The sequence below is a fragment of the Theobroma cacao genome, chromosome 5, assembly GCF_000208745.1.
Source record: "Theobroma cacao cultivar B97-61/B2 chromosome 5, Criollo_cocoa_genome_V2, whole genome shotgun sequence".
Taxonomy (NCBI): domain Eukaryota; kingdom Viridiplantae; phylum Streptophyta; class Magnoliopsida; order Malvales; family Malvaceae; genus Theobroma; species Theobroma cacao.
Genome location: NC_030854.1, coordinates 37087522 through 37108517, shown reverse-complemented (window position 1 = coordinate 37108517; position 20996 = coordinate 37087522). Strand labels below are relative to the sequence as shown.

At 35.4% G+C, this 20996-nt stretch overlaps 5 protein-coding genes and 1 long non-coding RNA gene across 6 annotated transcripts; 4 read left to right on the top strand and 2 right to left on the bottom strand.

Annotated features, from left to right (window-relative positions):
- LOC18600243 (guanylyl cyclase-activating protein 1) lies at positions 524-1107 on the top strand. The gene has a single exon (XM_018121218.1). The coding sequence runs from the start codon at positions 599-601 to the stop codon at positions 989-991; it is 393 nt and encodes a 130-aa protein (XP_017976707.1). The 5' UTR covers positions 524-598; the 3' UTR covers positions 992-1107.
- On the top strand, positions 4176-5171 carry LOC18600242. Its single transcript, XM_007030568.2, has one exon. The coding sequence runs from the start codon at positions 4176-4178 to the stop codon at positions 5169-5171; it is 996 nt and encodes a 331-aa protein (XP_007030630.2).
- Positions 7616-8877, top strand: LOC18600241 (DNA-damage-repair/toleration protein DRT102). Its single transcript, XM_018121494.1, has one exon. It carries the CDS (start codon positions 7695-7697, stop codon positions 8640-8642), a length of 948 nt encoding a protein of 315 aa, XP_017976983.1. The 5' UTR covers positions 7616-7694; the 3' UTR covers positions 8643-8877.
- On the bottom strand, positions 9429-15541 carry LOC18600240 (zeta-carotene desaturase, chloroplastic/chromoplastic). The gene is made up of 14 exons (XM_018121493.1): positions 15019-15541; positions 14355-14479; positions 14014-14148; positions 13710-13782; positions 13492-13565; positions 13061-13165; positions 12455-12699; positions 12248-12335; positions 11985-12027; positions 11733-11889; positions 11457-11585; positions 11070-11142; positions 10247-10411; positions 9429-9733 (listed from the first exon to the last, which is right to left on the bottom strand). The coding sequence occupies exons 1-14, from the start codon at positions 15137-15139 to the stop codon at positions 9566-9568; spliced, it is 1701 nt and encodes a 566-aa protein (XP_017976982.1). The 5' UTR covers positions 15140-15541; the 3' UTR covers positions 9429-9565.
- LOC18600239 (L10-interacting MYB domain-containing protein) lies at positions 16211-18912 on the top strand. The gene is made up of 3 exons (XM_007030565.2): positions 16211-16395; positions 17493-17858; positions 17951-18912. Exons 2-3 carry the CDS (start codon positions 17493-17495, stop codon positions 18641-18643), a joined length of 1059 nt encoding a protein of 352 aa, XP_007030627.2. The 5' UTR covers positions 16211-16395; the 3' UTR covers positions 18644-18912.
- LOC18600238 lies at positions 19653-20899 on the bottom strand. The gene is made up of 2 exons (XR_001928215.1): positions 20464-20899; positions 19653-20159 (listed from the first exon to the last, which is right to left on the bottom strand). It is a non-coding gene; the product is annotated as an uncharacterized LOC18600238 (long non-coding RNA).

Sequence of the window (20996 nt, the reverse complement as noted above, 5' to 3'; positions counted from 1 at the left end):
AGGGTATTCTTCTCATCATCATACAAATCTATACTTAAATATCATGGGCCCAACATATAAAAAAGGTATTTCCAAAATTTAGGCAGAAGGGAAGTCCAATATTGCGCTTAGCCCAAACTTTGAGGCTTGCTCCATGAGACCAATCAGCAAGACCCGTGTTAATCTATGGAAATTAAGAAAATTTATTGTACATATTCTTCGTATTATTAATGATTTATCAGATGATCTTGTTCAATTTAGTTTTTTAAAATCACAAGATTAATTTTTTTTGTAATTAATAAGTATTGAGAGTAAAAGTAATTTACTAATTACACATTTTCACATGAGAAATTTGGTCAACCAAAGAACATTGACGTGAGTTTTTGGGTATTGAGGATGCCGCAAGTCACATTCTAAAATTAGAAGGAAGCCTCTATTAAAGCCCTATCAACCATTGGGAAATTCCAATTTTAGTGATAAAACTAGCTATATAACCTAATGAACAAAATGTAAAACAAAATTAAACTAAAAAAAATATAAATAAACAGATAGATATGCAGATAAATAAATAGATAGATAGACAGAGAGATTATGTATCGTTAACCTGTTACTATCCAAGATGAGTGTAGCTGTTCTTGATGGCAATACGGTGACAGGATTCATTGAAGCAAAAGAAGCATTTGGAAATTGTGTGGACGAGTACTTCAAGATGCTTGATTCCAATGGAGATGGTGGGATTTCACGTGACGAGCTCGAAGAAGGCCTAGGTAGGATTTTTACCATGGAACTGGAATCGAAGACCGAAGAGAATATCGATCGATTTTATAGTACGATTTTCGAGAGGTTCGATGAGGATCGCGACGGGAGGATTGATTGCAATGAGTTTGAGTCCCTAATGAGGGAGATCATGCTCGCCATGGCTCGTGGGATCGGCGATTTGTCGATTATTGTCGCTCTTGATCAGGATAGCTTGCTCATGATGGCCGTTAAGCATGAATTGGCTGGAACATGATGATAGGATTGTGACAAAAAATTAGTAGAGAAAGAGTATGTTTTAGGAGTTATATATGTAATCATCATTCATCTGATACTGAAATGATTTTATTTTTAATTTAGAGTTTTAAATTCAAATTTCAAAAAATAAAATAAGATTTATAAGAAAAGAAAAATTATGTTGATCAATTTATAAATTTAAAATATATATATAGAAAAGAGTAAAAGCAAAATGTTATGGATGAGTGATGGCTCTTAAACTAGTGAAAATTATATATCTTTCTTGATTGGTTGAGCATTGTTACATGATTTCAGGCACTTTCCAATAACTAAATAATATACTTTGCTCCACTTTATAAGGTAGAACCTGTCCCAATGATCACAGTTGCAATTTGTTGCAGCAAATAATGAAGATTTTGTTAACCCAATTTCTTGGGTTGATAAATTTACTTTATTTCTATATCTAAAAGGTGTTACTTTTTGGGTTTGTGGGTTGTTTCAATTCAATATATACATGGCTAGAAAAATGGGATTTGTTGGAGGATTCTTGAACACCCTCAGCTCTATTTATTGGTCTGAGTAAGATACGACTTATTTGAAAATTAATTGAATGAACGAACAATTCATAAAAACAAATCTTTCTGTCCTATTCCATATATTCTATAGTTCCTTACCGTGTTAATTATCAATTATTAGTTATTGAGATTCGTGGGCAATAGAGATTACTATTTAGGGATAGATATTACCTTTCTTTTTCTCCTTTCAAATAAATTGAAATGATTGAAGTTTTTCTATTTGGAATCGTCTTAGGTCTAATTCCTATTACTTTGACTGAATTATTTGGAATCGTCTTAGGTCTAATTCCTATTGATTTGGTTGGATTATTCGTAACCGCATATTTACAATACAGACGTGGTGATCAGTTGGACCTTTGATTAATTACCATCTCTTTTTTTGTTTGGGGATGGGGAGGAAAGGAACGTGCATTCACCAAATCATTGTTATATATTGCTTTGAGTTTTTGTCCAGATTCATTTCAGCAAGCAGAGATCCCTAGACACAAGAAAAATAAGCCTAACAGATCTTGCTCAACCACATAACATATATTTTTATGTCTAATTTCTCAAGAAATGAAGACAAAAATACATTAGTCATGGTAAGAGATAGCTTATCTACCAATTAAATTATGTTCATTCCTTTGATTCCAAATGTTGTGCACATTGCACTTGTTATTGAAAATTCATCGTACTGCATACATTTATTATTGATTGAAATCAATATATAATCCGATCAAATAAATAATTTAAATTATCCAAATAAAAAATATTAAAATTTATCTTATTGACGCATAATGTCAATGTTTACATCTTGCTGAAAACTTTTGAATTTAGATCATTTTAATACATCCATTCCTTAATAAATATGTATGACAATGATGGATTGATTACACCTTAAACTTTTTGAGCAATAAATTATGTTTTCCTTAATGTTTAATTTCACATTAAGAGGTTTATGGATCACATAAAGTGTTCATACTCATGATTAGAAATAAGAGCTTTACAGCCTTTCTTTTTTCCTTTCTACCAGAATTACTCTTAGAAAATCTTGAACATGTATGGCAATGATGGATGGTCTGTACTAAGAGAAGAGTACATATGATATTTGAAAACAGGAAAGAAAGCATAGCAATTCCAAGTTTGCAGAAAAAAGGCATTTGCACTTGCCATACTCATGGCCTGACATTCAGATTTTGGAAGGACTGAAACCTGATAGATTTTACTGCTCCTTTAGCTTTGAATGTATATGGTAAAAAAAGGAAAATTGAACATTTAGGTTGGGGGCATCCATTTTTGACTGTGGTAAATCTTTTGTTCTTTAACCAATAAAGAGATAAACAATACAAGAAGACAATGATGGTTGTTGATGCCTCCGATGGGCCATTTTTATAAAGAAAGAATAGACAAATCAAATCCAGCCAAAGTTTCAGACAGAGAACAATTATATAAAATGAAAAAAAAAGTCATTAGACAATGATGACTCAGAAGATCAGAAAAAAAAAAGAAATTAATAAAAAAAGAAAATTATCAAATGCTAATTGAAAACTGTACCAAAAATTTTCCTAATGATAGCAGCTTTTTTTGTATGTTAAAGAGTTAGATTTTATAGTTCTTTGAAAGTATATGGTGGAAATAAATTAATGCATCAAAATTAAATATATATTAGGTTTTTGGAAATTAGTGAGAGTTGAAGAAACACAAAACTCAAAGCCTATAGTTTCTTATTAAATTATTTGATAGAACAACTCACATGTTGGTTGTTACTATGTTATCCATCAGCTATTGAGAAAGGGTTTTTCTTTTTTTTTTCTTTATTATTAAATAATAGTAAATGAGAAATGAAGCAAATGGCAAGGGTTGAAAACATGTTTCATTCAAAGTTAGCTAGACTTTATATAAAACTGAAGAAATTGTTCTTAGATCTGCCAGAGTTCGTCATTGCAAACGATTCCCACCTATGGTTATCCAACAACAAATGAAGACTCCTCCCAAAAAGTTCAAATACTTCAAACCAACTTTTGATGACTGAAGAAGCGTGTATCAAAACCCTACAGAAGTGGTTGAGCCTCTCTCTCTCTCTCTCTCTCCTTTTCCCAAGGCCCCATCATCTCTTCCTGGACCTCTTCCCCCCTTTGAGATGGCAAGAAAGTAAAAGAAGAGAAAGGAAAGTATAATAATAAAAAAGCCTTGAACCTTTGAAAGGGAAAAAAAAATCAAAGTCACCTCTAAATTGTGACTGACTTGGACAGAAGCTGTAGTGCTCAGTGCAAACCAGCTAATGAGAGTGAGAGAGGGGTTGGGAAAGAGATATAAAGAGAGCCCTGTCTTAGGCGCAAATCAAGGAGGGCAACCATGGACTGTAAGGGTAACTTAGCAACTGCTCCTGATGATTGTGGTGATGGAAGCTTTTACGTTTAAATCATTCAAATATTCAAAGCTTATTCCCCCACCCCCACACCTCTTCAAAAGCTTTCCTTTGCTCCCAAAACTTGAAAGAGCTTGATTACCCTTTAGCTTAACAAGTCCTTATACAAAGCTTCCAGGGACATTGAATATTCACTCCCATCTCATCACAATCACCTCCTCTCTCATTTTTCTGTCTGTGTCTTTTTCTCTCCTTCGATGGTTTGCTAAAGAGCAGAAACCATGATTCCAGCATGCTTCAGCCACCCTAACACACTATCAAGCAGCTCTCAATTGCCTCAAAACCTCATCACCTGCATTTACCAAACCCAACTATGCAACTCTCCCACATATCTCACGCTTACATGGTCCAAAACCCTCTTCTCCCATTCCTTAACAATCTATGCTGCTGACTCCTTCTCCATCACCATTTCCCTTTACCCGTCGACCTTCTCCTTCTTCAGAAACCGACCAGGCTCCAAATCCATCTATTTAACCCACCATCATTACCAAAGAATCAAGCTATACTGGGATTTCACCAGGGCTGACTTTGCTGAAAACTCGGCTGAGCCAGAGTCTTGCTTCTACATTGCCATTTCATGCAATGCCAGGCTAGAATTCTTCCTGGGCGATCTCCAGGAAGAATTGACTAGGCGTTCTGGACTAATCATAGCTCGCCAAGTACTCCCTGAGCCAACACTCTTGTCCAGGAGGGAACATGTCTTTGGCCGCAGGAGTTACATTTCAAGAGCTAAGTTCTTGGGGTCCAAACATGAAATAGGCATAGAATGTAGCGGAGGTGTTCTCAAGGTAAAAGTTGATGGCGAAACAAGCCTTGTTATAAAAAGATTGGCCTGGAAATTTAGAGGGAATGAAAGAATATATGTCAATGGAATTGAAGTGGAATTTTTTTGGGATGTGTTCAATTGGGTCAGTAGCGACAACAATAGTAACACCAATGGTCATGGTGTGTTTATTTTCCAAGTTGGTGATGGTGGTGTGTGGCCTGAAATGATAGGGCCAGAGAAGAGGTTGATGAGGAAGAGCTTGTCATCGGCGGCAGGGTCTGCACCGAAGATGCCGTCGACAACATTGTCGCCGTCTCCGTCGTGCTCAAGTGTGCTGCAATGGGCGGAGGAGAGCAGTGATGGTGGGAGAAGTTCATGCTCTTCATCTACTAGGTCATATGGGAGCAATGGAGGATTCTCTTTGTTGTTGTATGCTTGGAATAAGGATTGAATTGAGCACTAATTTTAATTTCAATGCAAAATGCTATGTTAAATTGTGAAAATTGATTGATTTTTAATTATGTGAGAAAGTGTTTGAATTTGAAGATTACATATCCTCAATGATTTGTGATGTATAATATAGTAATAAATATACATATTCTTTATGTCGTAAATTCAACTCATTTCTTCCAACTATATATAACTCTAATTTTTCCATAAAGAGTTGACTATATATAATAATTTTTTTTTACGAATTAGAACGACAAAATATTGATTATACATACATTTATCAATCATTAATTTCTTGCATATTTTTTTTACATTTTTTTCTTGATAAATAAAGTTAGTTTCATTTGCATTACTTAAACCTCATATTGATTTCCAAGTTATATAAAATTAAAATGAAGGTTTTTGGGACTTAAAAAAAATAGAAAATGCACCCAAGCAAGTAATTCTAAATACCTTTTAAACAAGAAAATGAAAGGAAGAAAGGGCATTGAATCAACCTTTTCCATTAGAACTGCCCATCAAGGTGGGATCCTGGCTAGTGTTAACCACCAGATTTGATAGTAACATTCTACCAAACAACATCGTTTTATAGCATAACATAACATCATTTCACAAAAAAATCAATTAGGCATATTACAATTGTTCGATTTCAACTTTTACATAATAATAGTTTTTCAAAAAAATAAAACTCTAACACAATACTAAATATTATTTAATTTCTTTGTCTCATTTTGTTCGTCTTTGTTTGATTTTTTTTCAAATAAATTCGAATTTGATTTTTATTTTTAAAAATATTATATAAAATTAAAATTTCGTAAAATATTTTTTGAAAAGTTTTAAATTCAAAATTTTGGAATCTTATTTTTAAAAATTCGATAATTTTATGATTTTGTTAATTATTTAGCAACATTTTTAATCCTATGTTGAAGTTACATTGAACAATCACATAACTGAGGGATTATGCCTAGACTCTTTCTTGTTCTTCAAAAACCCAACTCTTGCATAAATCGAGTTCAAGCCCCCCCAACCACAAAGGCACTTAGGCACAACTCAAAGCAAAAGCAAATATGCAGAGGCGCATGCATGCTCCACCAGCACCACCTAGGATTCTCGCATAAACTATCACTTCAAATCCCATACCACAACTAGAAAATCCTTCTAGGCTAGTAGCTAATGTCCTAGTAATTACCTACTTACCCTTTTTTCTGCAGAAAGTCTGGGCTCTTGTCACTACTTTCCAAGCCATATATAGGTATATATATATAGATTATAGGCAGTGTACTCAATTGTTGTTGTTGATGGCAGATGTTAACACTATCATCATTACAGATTCACAGTGCTATGCTTCTGCCAATCATGGCTTAACTTTCTTTATTCTCTTTTTTGTATTCTTTTTTCTTTTCCTTTTGTCTAACTAATTGGATTGACATTGCCCTTGCCCTTGCCCTTGCCCTTGTCTACGCATGATTAAACTACAAAAGTTTGGGTGTGTCCCAAAGATATTAGTGCTGGTAATGAATGCACCCCAACACATAAATTGTTTAGCAAATCAAAGGGAAAGAAAAACTGTAGACAAGTTTGACATGTTTCTTGAAGTAAACAGGAATGAGAGCAACATAGGGGGAAGATCAGCAGACTCTTGCCTTTGTTCTCTCCATGATTTCTCGTTTCTCCTACACCTTGTTTTGTTATTTTTATTAAGTTCGGATGAGCAAAATGTACAAAATGAAAGCATTGTTTTCTGTCCTGTGGACGAAAGGTACATTTGCCATGCATAAAACCTTGAAGCAAATTTGCCTACTTCCTTTTAGAAGTGGTCGGCGTGAGTCGGATAAAAAATCTAATCTGATAAGTTGTGCAGCAATCACGTTTATAGGAATTTCAAAATTCTCCTTCCAGCCTAACGTGCTTAACGTGAAACCGAAGAAATGGGCATGACACTGATGTGTAAGCAAAAACAGGGGGAGCTTTTGTGGCAATCTAGCAGATGATGTTGTGATTCAGGATTTTCTCCCTACTTGTATTAATCTTATGCAAGCCCTCCAAGAGCAGTACCTGTTTAATGTATCCATGTTCCTTCCAGCTAACAAATAGAAGAAAAAGGAAATGAAGATTTCAGATATAAAGTCGAACACATGATGCCAAAAAACCTGAAGAAGCAACCAGATCAAGGAGGCAAATTTTCTCTTTAATTTTGATCATTTTAAATTAAATTTTTTTTATTTGAATTAGTTGAATCGGTAATATTTTGAATTCAAATTATATCATAAATAAAATGTTTTATGTTTATTTTATTAATTTTTAAATTTAAATCGTTGATTCGTTTCGAATAATCGATAATAAAAAAATAAAGTGACAATTTTATAAATTATAATTAAATGTTGGTGATAATAGGATTTGTCATTGACTTCTTTGTCTTTTATGAAATTCAATTGCTTTATTCATTTAACAGCCACTTAGTTTCAAGCCCTTTATCTCCTCCTGCGCTCACTTCACCTGCTAGTTACTCCCCTACGTCCGTACCATGGCCGATCCCGCTGCAGCCACAGCCACCGCCACCGCACCTCGCCCCCTCAAGATCATCGCGGGAGCGGACTCCTTCGGCGCCGAGCTGAAAGACGCGATGGTATCCCACCTCCAATCCCTCAGCATCGAAGTCGAAGACCTCGGTACCACCTCCTATTACAACGTCGGCGCCGAAGTCGGCCGTCGGGTCTCATCATGTACCACCGCCTCGCCCGATGTCGAAACCCGTGGCCTCCTTGCTTGCGGAACGGGCGTCGGAGTCGGGATATTCGCCAACAAATTCCCGGGCGTTTTCGCCACCACGTGTCTCACTTCCGACGAAGCCCGCAACAACCGCTCCATCAATAACTGCAACGTTTTAGCCCTCTCCGGCATGTCAACTTCTAAAGATACCGCTAAGGAAATCGTCGATACGTGGCTCAACACTCCTTTTAAATCGCCGTGTCCGGCGTCTGGGTCTCAGCCATGGCCCGAGGATATCTCGAAATTTTTCGATGAATCGATGACTGAAATGCCCAAAATTGGTACTTCTGAAGAACCCCAAGCTGAATCTTGTGCTATTTGTTGTTTGGTTAAGAATAGAGAATTGAATCCAATCGATATAATCCCTGGTGGGTCAATGAAGATTTTGAGAGAAAGTCCCACATCGGCTATTGTTAGATTCAAGGCCGGGAGTGTTGAGCCGGCTCATCACCATACTTTTGGGCATTGTTTGGTGGTGATGGAAGGGAAAAAAAGTGTGTGGAATTTAACTAAAGAGGAAAGATATGATTTGAGTGTTGGGGATTATTTGTTTACTCCAGCTGGGGATGTTCATAGAGTGAAATACTATGAAGATACTCAGTTTTTCATCAAATGGGATGGGAAATGGGATATGTTCTTTGATGAGGATCTAGACACTGCTAAACTTGCTATTGAGAAGGAACTGGCCAAAGGGTCTGCTTGAAGAATAAAGTCTCCTTGTGATCTTTGAGGGATAGATGGATGGATCATGGATGCAATCTATGTCTTGTGTTTTCTAGTGTTTGATGCTGAGGGTTTATCATTTATGTAAAAGGAGGAGCTTTTGTTGTTGTATGATAACTGAGCTTGTGTTTGAATAATAAAAGTTGATGGTTTTATGTATCAAGATTGCCACTTTTGTTTTTAAGTTACGACTATTACTTGATGTTTTATGATGTGAGTTCTGCATTGGATGATAATTATACTGTTTTGGTTGTTAAATTGTTATGTGTTGGTTCTCTGTTTTATGTTTGGAAATGGCGAAAAAAGATTGGTGATCAAGCTAGGAAGATCTTAGAGTGGTCCATTGGTTAGAAAGTTGGCTTGTGTAGGATAAAGGTGTTTTTGAAACCTAGTCAATGACCCTTGCAATGTTAAAATGTTGATCCACACTGAACTTCCCTGCTTCTAAAGGTTACTTGAAAGAACAAATTGAATTTGCTAGATCTTTCTGTGATACGGATGCAGACTGTGGAATCTAGAACTATAGTTTTGTATTTACTTGTTCTTTATTGCTACTGGGTTGAGGTTGCTTGCTTCCTGGTGCCAGTTGCATCTTAATATCCATCTGTCAACTATAGGCTATGATTTGATATTGTGAATGAACTACTTTCTCTAGAAAGGGATTGGAGCAGGTAGGGGTTGCGGGCTGTGCCACAAAGATCCAATGTATGAATTACAGGTATCTTGAAAAAAGTGAAGGGTGCATTGTTAAAGAGAAGATATAGTGGATAAATGGAAAATACTTTTTTTTTCATTTTCTTATAACTTAAATGTTAAACATGTTGAACAAACATATTCCAGCCTCGGCGACCACCTAGTATCAGACATTTGAGGCTGTTCAAGTATTACTATACAAATGAACTATTATACTAGACTTAGCTCATCAGGAACACTTGAACTTTCCATCTGTTCCGGAGATCCAACTGCAGCAAGCTTCTTCTGCAGTGCCACTAAGTCTTCCCCGGCATTACATATGTAGGCTGACGCTTGTCTGCCGGACAACGTTGCTCCTTCCATACTATCTATATAGTCCTGTATGCAGTAACACAATTGAAAATTTATACCAATCCCATTTTTTCTTCAGTTACAAGGTTTAAATTACTGTCAGCTATGGTCTTGGGAGTTAATACAAAACTAATCAGGGCCTTCATTTTAAGGTAACCTCCCACACCCAAACCAAGAAGTTTTTGTTTTACTAGAATGAGCTGATGCTTAACCTTTATCAATCAAACATGTGCTTAAATCAAGGTTTACTAACATGGGCCTCATATATCTACCTAGGAAGCTATGATAATCAATAAACAGTCTTTAGATAGTCCCAATTATTTTTATTTTCTTGTTTCCTCCATATTGCCTTCTTATTATACTTATTTAATTTTATAAAAGAAAATTAATTCAATTTGAAGAAACAACCTCTCTTCCTAGCAATGCAGGCACCTCAGACACTCGGCCACTCTCTTTTCCACACGCGGGTGGAGGGGAGGGATGCAATCAGTGTTGAATAACCAAGCATTTCTCAGATGGAATAAGAAAGGTAGAAGTTACCTGCTTAGTATAAGATCCAGCAAGGAAGAAGTTCTTTATGGGTGTCTTCTGATCAGGTCTGAATGGATCTTTACCAGGTCCTTCACGATATAGAGATTGCCCAATTTTGACAACGGATGACCAAATAACTTCTAAACCTTGGGATGATGGAAATAAAGCCAAAACCTGAAAAAAAAAAAAACAGGAACAGTGAAGACATGAAGTTATGAGAGTGAAAATTCAATAACGCTGACCTTTACACTAAAGAAGGTACAAAAGATAAACAATGGTGGTGATCACTATATACCGAGATCACAATTATCCGGCGTTCCTAGAGACTAAACCCAGAGAAGATCCATCAACAAGTCAAACTAATAAAGTCCCCGACTGTACTTGTTAATACATGAAACACTTTACTCTTGCTAAACCAGCTGATATTGAAGTGAAGTCAAAAAGAAAAAAGTGACTAGATGAGCTCTTATAACTAAAGGTTTTTCTGAGCTCTCTTATGTCTCCAATCACATTGACATAGCATCTCTTAGAAAATATAGTGGACTCGGTCACCACTTATCAAACTTTAGAAATAGGCTGGTAGTGCATGTATGAGCAAGCACAGTTATTTGAGACCAGCTTCAACTTGTGTGCATATGTGGATGGACTTAATTATTCAACCAAAAAACCTAACAGAAACAAGTGGAGCCGAAGAGATGGATAATAAATTATGTACAATGAGATCTGTTCAAAAAGTAAAACTAGACTTGGAAAAAGACAGAACTATGCATTTTGGTCTCTTGAAAGTTGAAAAAAACAACTTAAGAATAAGGGTTCCTTATAAACTTCCTACCTGCTTTGCTACTCTCTTTATGATTTCATCATTTGGCAATGGCATGTAAGGGTCACCTGGTGTCAAGACACACCTGAAAGACAACAATCCAACAAGCAATAAAATATTTGGTCATTATAGGACCACATGATGTACCAACAGAGTTTATAGGAATCTACAAGCCCGGTATTTAAAGGTCATCCAATTTTCTCCAGATTTACATCCAATCATCAACATAGTATAAATATTTAAGAGTTTTTAAATGTTTGAAGATTGAAATCAGTTTCTTTTTTCTTTTCTAAGTCCCTAACAGTGTAGATATTTACTCAACATGGTAATAAGTAACCAAAAACCCTAGCATAATGTAGATAAAGAAAGTAATAACAATAAGAAAAAACTTGTCCTTACTGGAGCAATGAACCTTGTCCCTCAGTGTAGTAATCTTCTGGAGAAGTGAGAGCTAGATCGGCAAAACAGGAGAAATCCGCATCCGGAGTATAAAGAAGATTATCAAGGCCTATAGCTTGCCTCAGTTGCCTTTTAATGAGTTCAGGGTAAATGAGGAAATGATGCACAGCAAGCAATTTGTTAGTTCTTAAGAAGCAAACCAAAAGAGGGCTTTCATTACGCCCCCAAAAAAGAATCCCACTTTGTTCACAACCATAGTACAGAAGAAAAAATCACCTTGACCGTTCCAGATCTTGCAACTCTGTGACCCAGCCATTATATCTAAGTTGCACAGTAACAACTGGCACTCCTACTAGCTCATAAATGTTATTAAAAAATTCCGATTCCCTCCACTGGGATGGAAGTAACCTTTTTATTCCAGGGACATCACATGCTGCCCACAAACAGGGAAACGATGATTCAGAATCATTTTCTATAAAAGTTAAAAAAAAAAATTAAACTTTTGAAGAGCAAGATCTAACTACAGACCAGCAACATAAGCATCAGCTTTCACAACTTTCTTGTTAGTAGCCTGCAATATATGAAATTTAAAGATTAAGCCCTAAATTGAAAAATATAATCTTCAAAATCTTAACATCTATAACCTATTCAAAATTTCATTTTAAAATGTTGCATATCATACAACTCATTTGAACACACTAATTGTTCCAAATGCTCAATCTTAAAACTGTTCCAATCAAATGCATAAATAGCAACTAAATTTCCAATATTTAAAGGAAGCAACATTTTACTTTAGACATGGCAAGCCCTGTGATATATGTCTCTCCATCAGCGGATTTATCATAAAGTATCTCTCTGCATCCCCACCTAAGATGGAACCTGTTCTAGCAAATAAAGATAATAAACAAGAGAGCTACTAAATCTATTAGAGAAAAAACCTATAAAGTAGTGAACCATTATCCCAACAAGATAGTTTGTAGGTCTATATTATGACATACCTGCCTCCTCTTTCTGTGATATAATTTCTGATGGGACCACTTAAGTAAACATCTGGAGAACCCTTCAGCATGCGCAGAAGGGAAGCCTCTGTCTTAGTGGCAAACAGTGAGAAAATAGTGAGCATACAACGAGCACTGATGTTATCACAGTCAATAAAACCCAAGGCATAAGCAACTGGATCCCACATTCTCTGGATACTTGTGCGTGTACCGCCTTTAGACAAAAACCAATCAGAGAAGCTTATCTGCAAGAAATAATGAATTTCAAGTAAATGTGAAGTACGTTAAAAAAAAAAAAAAAAGCCAAGAACAAGTTGTTAACTGGAAAAAGATGAAGAAGAAGAAGACTGAATTAGTGAGTATCAAAAGCATGAGAATTACAATGATGGAACACAGTAAAGACATTTTGTTTGAATTTAACTACCCTCCAGAGAAAAAAAAAGAAAGAAAGAAAAAGGATCACATGTGGTATAGGAAAACTTCATGCTATTAAGCTGTTAAATAAGTATAAATTAAAGTTAAAGAGTACTTTATATAAAAACTCAAAACTTGGTGAGAATTTAACAAGGAATAGAACCAAAAGAATGAAAGAGTAATATTACATACACTATCCAAATCTCTTATATCCCTCATTGCTGCATCTGGATCTACAAGAGCCTTCACAACTGGACTTAGGGCAAGTGCCAGAGCATTTCTTGCTTTATCATAAGTCTGCAATTGAAAAATGTGAAATCAGTGAGCAGCTTAAGCACCATCTACTTTAGCTTAAGGAAATGAAAATAAGACTTATATTAACAGGAAACATTACATTTTAAATCTACATTTTAATATTTTTCTTCAGTTGCTGAGAAGAAATTTATGAGTGTATTGTCGGGTACATACATTAAGAAGTAGAAAACAAGTCTTGGAATGCCATTGATGAAAAAATGCAGCAGTGTCAACAATTATAGCAGAGAATATGCGAGAAGCACTGTGACAGATAGCAGAATTGAGGAAGAGAAAAGCAGTCCGCGAAAAGGGTAGTAGAAGAGTATTACCTCGAGCTGATTTGTAGATAAAAATGCACGAATGCCATGTATAGGGGCTCCAACTGGAAATCTAAAATCAAGTTCTGCATCCAAACTCAAAGTCATAAAAGTGAAGGCAGGATCGCCTGGCTAAAAGAATATAATTTAGGTTCAATTTTGAAGTAAGATCCTAACATGGAAATTATTGCCTTAGCAATTGTTTAAATAGGACCAAACATAAATCATACCACCAATTTCACCCCCTTTGTTTACAAATGTGTGAGTATGATCCTTCACAAGTAGATTTTTATCTGCACCCACCTAGGACCAAGTAGAGATCAAGGAAAATTATCAGAGACCAGGTAAAAAGTTCAGCCTACATCAAAAGGATGATGAGTAAAATTTCAACTGATCACAAAACACACCATCATCAGGATAACTCTTTTTATTCAAAAATCTCATTTCCTTGTAATGAGAAACATGTTTTCCAATGAATATAATGGCACGTAACGATACAATGTCTTATAACAATTATAAAGCCTCCTGCTTCACCTTTTTCATCAAACGGAATAGATTGTTGTAGCAACCAAAGAAGACATGCAGCCCCATCTCAATGTGGTTTCCTTTTCTATCAACAAAAGAACCTACTTTGCCACCAATGAAAGACCTAGACTCATATAAATCAACCTGAAGAAGCCAAAGTAGTCATTAAATTACAAACACTATAATGAAATATCACTAAATCATGTTAATGTAAGGAAAGAAGTTTGCAGAATTAGGTTTCTGAAACTGAAAAATGCAAAAATAAGGTTCTGTTATGAAATTCTTATTCATAATGAAATTGCAATCTGGTTAAGATAGTGTAGAAACAGGTAGCCAAGAGACAAGAAAACCTCATGGCCTTGATCCAATAGCTCAACAGCTGTTGACATGCCTGCAAGGCCAGCTCCGATAATAGCCACCTTGAGCTTTGGTCCCCTATAATGTTCAGGTTCCGCTGGAAACAACCCCTTAGGAGCTGCCAAGTAAACAATCCAATTATTGACCATGACGACATGAAATTTTGCAACAAAACTATAACTTTCAAAAACGATTATCGAGCATTAATGCCATTTCATCTTTAAATGATAAGAACCAAGAACTCTAAGCCCTGTCCCTACAGAAGAACTTCAATTAATTATACGGTGTCTCCTTTTCTTCCCAGCTGACAAAGGCAAAATCAAGCCATTAAACAATTTACTGGACAGCACTTTCCACCGAAGATAACGCAAACCCCACTTTCACATCCCAAAATCTCATGTCCGAGCTATGCCCCTTATAGACGTCAGCCAAACTAACAGGAAATCACTAGCTATCTAGAAGAAACACACAAAACATCACAAAAGCAAGAATACCCAGAATCCAAAAGACAACAAAAGAAACAAACTTTGGAATAGAGCACCAAAAAGAATTCAACAGAAACATTAACCAAAAAAGAAGAAAACCCAGAATCAAAAGAAGCCAAAAAAAATCTCTTGCCAAAAAAAAGTAAAGGCGAATGAAAAGAAAAAAGATTACCATTAACACTCATGTCAGAAACACTGGTGTCTAAAGAAGACTTCACAAAGAGCTTTGGAGGCTTCACCTGAGCCACTGAACCCAAACCAGTGGCTGCAAAAAGAAAAGAAGCAGAAGCCATAGATAACCCAAAAAAACTGGAACTTTAATTTTCCTTCTTATATTATTACAAGTAATGATATCTTTCCTTGATCAACCAAAGAAAAAAAAAACATAAGAGAGAGAAGGAATCTAGAGACTACAGATGCTTAAAAGAGGAAGATTTGTCTGGGAATTAAGATGCATTAATAAAAGAATCTCTTGGAGAATTCAACTTCCAAGGTTCTCTTTGTTTTTCGTTTGGAAGTTGAAACTTAGAAAAAGTGTTGAAGGAATGAAAAAGGACCAAGGTTGGGTCTTTTAAGTGACTTTGCCACTAACTGATAATGGACCAACCATAGCCAAATTTTGCTTTTAGTTGAACAGTGCTAAGGTTAATCTTGTTGAGTTGAGACTTGAGATTTAACATTTTTAATGGATGGTGCCATTTTATTCCCTTATCTAAAGTGACATTGCCTAAGGAAGAGGAAGGACCACGATTGTCCTAGTCGCCTAACTGGCTAACTGACCTCAAGAGCTTTCTTTTCTTCTTTCTTTTTTCTTTTCTCTTTGTTTTGCTGATGCTCAAATTGAGGCAGCAGTTGAATTTATAATTGCTTTTCTGTTTTTGGATTTTTTGACACTTTCCGTGCTATTTTTAACTTAGCAAATGTTTGGCAACAGAAAAATAAATAGGATTGTTGATGGAAATAGATATAATATTTAAATTTTTTTAATTATATAAAAAACTAAAATAATTTTTTATTTTTTTATTGTATTTAAAAGAATATGAATTTACTTAAATTTTTTTAATAATTTAAGGACTTTTTGGAGTATTATGTCTTTAATAAATGAAAGAGAATCTCTTAATTAGTTTATTTGGTTTGTAAAAAAATAAATTCAAGTGCTTGACTAAATAATTATTAAAGATTTAAAAAATTATACATTAATATATATTTTACACAAATAATTTTTATTTTTTATCTCCTTAAATTGTCAAAGCAATTAAAGAAATGCATAATTATTTTACATTTTGTTCTTCCCTCTACGTAATTCCCTCTCTTTCCTTTCTCTTTTTTGACAAACATGACGTTAACAGCTCCACGTGGCATTGGGCATTGCGTTCAAACGCAATACCAAACTCGCTGGGGACCAAACCGTCCATCAGAAACCAGCGTTTTGACAACTGCGGAGAAGTTCCCATCTTGGACGGTTGGACCCCTCATGCTCTCAAAGCAAAATCTCTCTTCCGTTTTACATCATGAAAAAACCCTAGATTTCATCCCCATTTGAATCCAGGTATCATTTTCTTCAATAAATTTTTGTCTTTTTTTTTCCTTTCAATTCACTAATTTAATTTTCAATTTGTGTTATATTAAAAAAAAAAGTTTGTTTCTTTTTTTATTTTATTTTTGTGTTTTTTAATTTAATGCTTTTTGGTTAATGGTTTTTGCTTATTTTGTATTGATCTACAATTGTTCTCATTTTGGTTTGTTATTTCTGTTCTGTTTTATCTCTTATGGCTTTAACAGTTTTTAATTATTATTTAATTATTAATACTATTATTTTAGGGTGTGCTTAGAATTGTAGCAACTTCTTATAGATTAAATGTTTTTTTTTCCCTTGTTGTCTCTCTCTCTCTCTGGTGTGTGTGTCTGTATCTATGTCTGTCTGCATGTTTGTATGAACGAATGTATTTATGAATGCTTGTGTATGAATGTGTTTATGATTGTTTGTATTCATCTATTTTTGTGCATGCATGTGTGTATCTATTTATGCTGTTTACTATTTTTTTGTTCACATGCATTTGTTTATATGAGTGTATTATTTTTGTAAGAGGAGTATCAGAGCCCAGTTCAACATATATATGTATATAACATGCTACATTAAGTCTCTTTCTGCAGCGTCTTATCAGTTTCCTCTCACAGTTTGGTAACTGCAATGGAAGAATGAATATCAGAAAAAGAGAATAATTATGATGGGTTGATTCTTAAAGAAGAGATGGAAGTCCCAAATTTTTCCGTTTTGTTCATGAAATGGAAAAACCATTGTCATGTGATAGATTAATGCTATCATGATTGTATTGAAATGACTCTGGAATGTTGTTGGATTGGACATTGATAGTTATGTGCGGTTGGTTGATGCGTGATTCTCTGATTAATGAATACTAATTTTTTTGTTGGGTTTGTTCACTTTGAATGCTGAAATATTATGTTTGTTGGTTGTTCGATCTATATTTGCGTTTGGAAAGAGATATCGTGTTATTCTTTGATCTCAACGGAGTTTTTTTGTTCCAGCATTCTACTTGCCATATGCTCTTACTTTTGTATATCTATAGCCAGCAAGCTTTTATATATATATATGTTTTCTTCTAATTTTGAAAATCTTTTTTGTAGATGAAGAATGCTAGAATTGTTACAACAGAGGTTATTCAGGGTAGGAGTAATGACAAAGCCAAGGCAGTATGGGATAGGAACTTAACAATGGTATTCTGTGATCTTTGCATAAAGGAAAAAGATCATAATAGCAGGCCGGGAACTCATTTTAAAAAGGAAGGGTGGTCAAGGTTGGTTGCAAATTTCAATAAAGAAACTGGTAAAGAATATGAAAAGTCACAGCTGAAAAATAGATGGGATCTATTGAAAAAAGAATGGAAGCTGTGGAAGCAGCTCAAAGGGAATGAATTTGATACATGTTTCCGGTGGGATCTAAGAAAGAACAATATTGATGCTTCAGAGGCATGGTGGGAAAAGAAGTTAAAGGTACATTATTGACTCGTGTAACAAATAATTTATTCATCTTTTTCTAATTTCTCAATATATAAGGTTAATAATGTTCACGTTTAAATTTGTAGGTCGTGCCTGAGGCTGTGAAGTTCAAAAATGGTGGTATTGATCCAGAATTGGAAGAAAAATTAGATCGGATGTTTCTAGGTATACTAGTCAATGATGACATAACTTTGGCACCGACATTTGGTTTACTGCCAACTGATGGAACTGATGAAGATGAATCACCTCAAGTAAAGGTAGAGGTTGTCGCTGTGGAGGATATTCAAACGCCTAAAAAGACAATAGATGGACATTTGATTGAGATAGATAACCATTGCATGGAACAGAATCCTCAGCCTCACTCTGAATCTGAGCACCAGTCAGAGCTGCCACACGAGAAGAAGAGATCCCAAGAGTCGGATTCTTCTGATCTCAACAAGGGTAAAAAGAAAGTACCAAAATTAGTTGGCAGGGTTGCAGCACTGTCCAGGCATATAGATAGATTGTGTAGTGCAGCTGAGAGTATGAGCACGGCAACTTCAGCCAAGTTAACTTCAGAGCCATACAACATTCCTGAGGCAGTTCGATTGCTGGATAATATGGAGCAAGAAGTTCCAAAGAAGAGCCAATTGTATTATTTTGCCACGAAGCTGTTCCTTAATAAAGACAAGCGGACGATGTTTATGTCATTGTCAACTGAGACAAGAGCTTGGTGGCTTAAAATGGAGATGGAGGAGACCTCCAAGTTTGCTCAAAGGGATCAAATAGCAAGACAGTGAATGCTACAATAGCTTTATATAACTTGATCTGAATGTATTCTGATCAAGATGATGATGAAGCTAGCAAACTTAAGGCGGGGATGCCGTCGCATCCAGCATAACTATTCTCTAGCATCTTTTTTGTCTATAGGCTTGTGAGAAATGGTTCTGTTTAGAATATAAACGTTCTCCTTCTTTTGTCCATAGGTTTGATATATTCTTGACAGGTCTACTTGTATAAAAGTACAAGCAAACCTAAATGCCAGGTGTCCTAAGATTTGAATCCAAAATTCCAAATTGCTGATTGGAAATACAAAATTAGGCAAGACATAATCTCCATAATTGTGATAGCTAATGAGCTACTCTCATTTCTTGGGAAAATCATTAAATTTAAATGCTACCTCAACCAAGAACTGGAAGCAAAGTCAAGTTGTGTGCTTCCTTCCAGCAATAGGAACTCTTATTGAATCAACGGCCCTATAAAAAGCCTTGGCTATAGTTAGATAGAAGAATTTGGCAATGCCAATACCAACCAATTTGGAGGCAGGCTAGGCCAGTTGCAGGTCTTATATTGGAACATGTACTCAACAATTGAATCAATGGTCCCATTATTCTAACATGAACTACCCATTTATGGTTGTACCCAAAAAATAAGAATCTTATAGCTATCTAGGTACTATTTCTGAGCCCTGCCTAATCAATTGAAAGCACAGCTATTAATCATTTTAACATTAACGAGCTTCCTATGACGGGTTTAGCATGAAAAGCTGCCAATACTGATAAAGGTGAAAAGAGTTCTGCAACACCCTCAATGGACAAAATTCTACAGCCATTTTTCTTGAGGGAAAGTTTCTATTTTGGGGCAGTTGAGCAGCAGGATCTAAGACGAGGATGTCATCTCATGTTTTCCTTCTCTATGAGTTTTTTTTTTTTTTTTATCTGCAGGTAAGAAATAAGTTTTGACTGATATATTAATATCATTTTCAGTCAAGCCTTCCTAGAGTTGTTCGGAAGGAAAAAAAAACAAAAAGAAAGAAAGAAAGCCTCCATTATTAAAGTAGTATATGTAGGTAAAGTCTAAGCATCAAACACCGGAGAAGAGTCAAAACTGCCAGAAAATAGACCAAGCAACTCACTTCAAAGCTATGGCCAAACAAAACCTTTAAGAAAACACCTGCTCTTTTCTTTTCTTTTGGTTACAATGGGGAAAGCATATCAGTCCAAATTAATTATCTTAGATGGACCTCTGTAAAAGACCTGTTAATTTACATATTCTTTTTCTCCTATTATTCTAAGTAAGCCAACATGTAGCTCCAAACAAAGAGAAATAGAGGGGCTATTGACAAGGATATTTTGATTTCCACTAGCTTTTTATTTTTCTGATATATTGATACTAAAGGGCTTGATATTCTTGAAATGCTTCATTGTCTTGATGTAATTTGGGTTGGATGGGATTCCACCAGTATGGACCAAAGGACATGTACATCCTCATCTGGGCAGGACTTCACATCCTCATACAAAATGTATATCCCTCTACCTGTAAATCAGCAAAAGAAGATTTAAAAGAATTCAGTCATGAAAAAGAGACAGCGATGAAGAATTTAACCACAATGGAGTCGTGAAAATCTTTAAAATGGCAGTCGACAATACTAAATACATTCTTCATTCATGCAATTGTGTGAATGTGTGCGTGTGAATAGTGAATGAATGAGCCATATATGTATGGTATGTTGTGCTGCAAAACATGGTGGAGAAATGAAACAAGGAAAAGGCAGAAGGAAAAACAAACAATGTTCATGCACTAAAACAATACTAGAATAGACATTATAAATAGTAAGTACTCTTTCTTGGAGCTGAGTGCATCCGAAACCACAGCTTCTTCAATGGGAAGAGGAGGGATTGCAGCCACCCCATTTGTCAAAAGGGAGTGCTACATGGTAGGTGAAAGAAATGAAGCATTTAGAGGGGAAAATCCAGAGAGAGAGAGAGAGAGAGAGAGAGAATGTTGCTTTGCTTTAGACAATGGTGAATTATAGATTACAATATCTAGCACCCATTCCATCTTTTTGCAGGCTAAAGATACAAAAAGGAAAAACTAGTTCAATGTTTGGTGATAAGTCTTTTCATCCATTTTCACTTGAAGAATTAGGAACCCTCCTCAGACAACTACAAGGCTCAGTGTGATCTTCAATTTTTTCTCTCAGATTCCCTACCTTCTGCTTGAAGTCATAGTTTCCTAACCCACATGGATAGGATTGTCGGTACCATTACATCCTTGAACAAAACCGACATAATGAAGTTGCTATCTTTTTCCTCTAGTGGTCCATATCTCAAAGGATGCAGGGCAGCCACGAGTGCTATTTCAGGACCATGT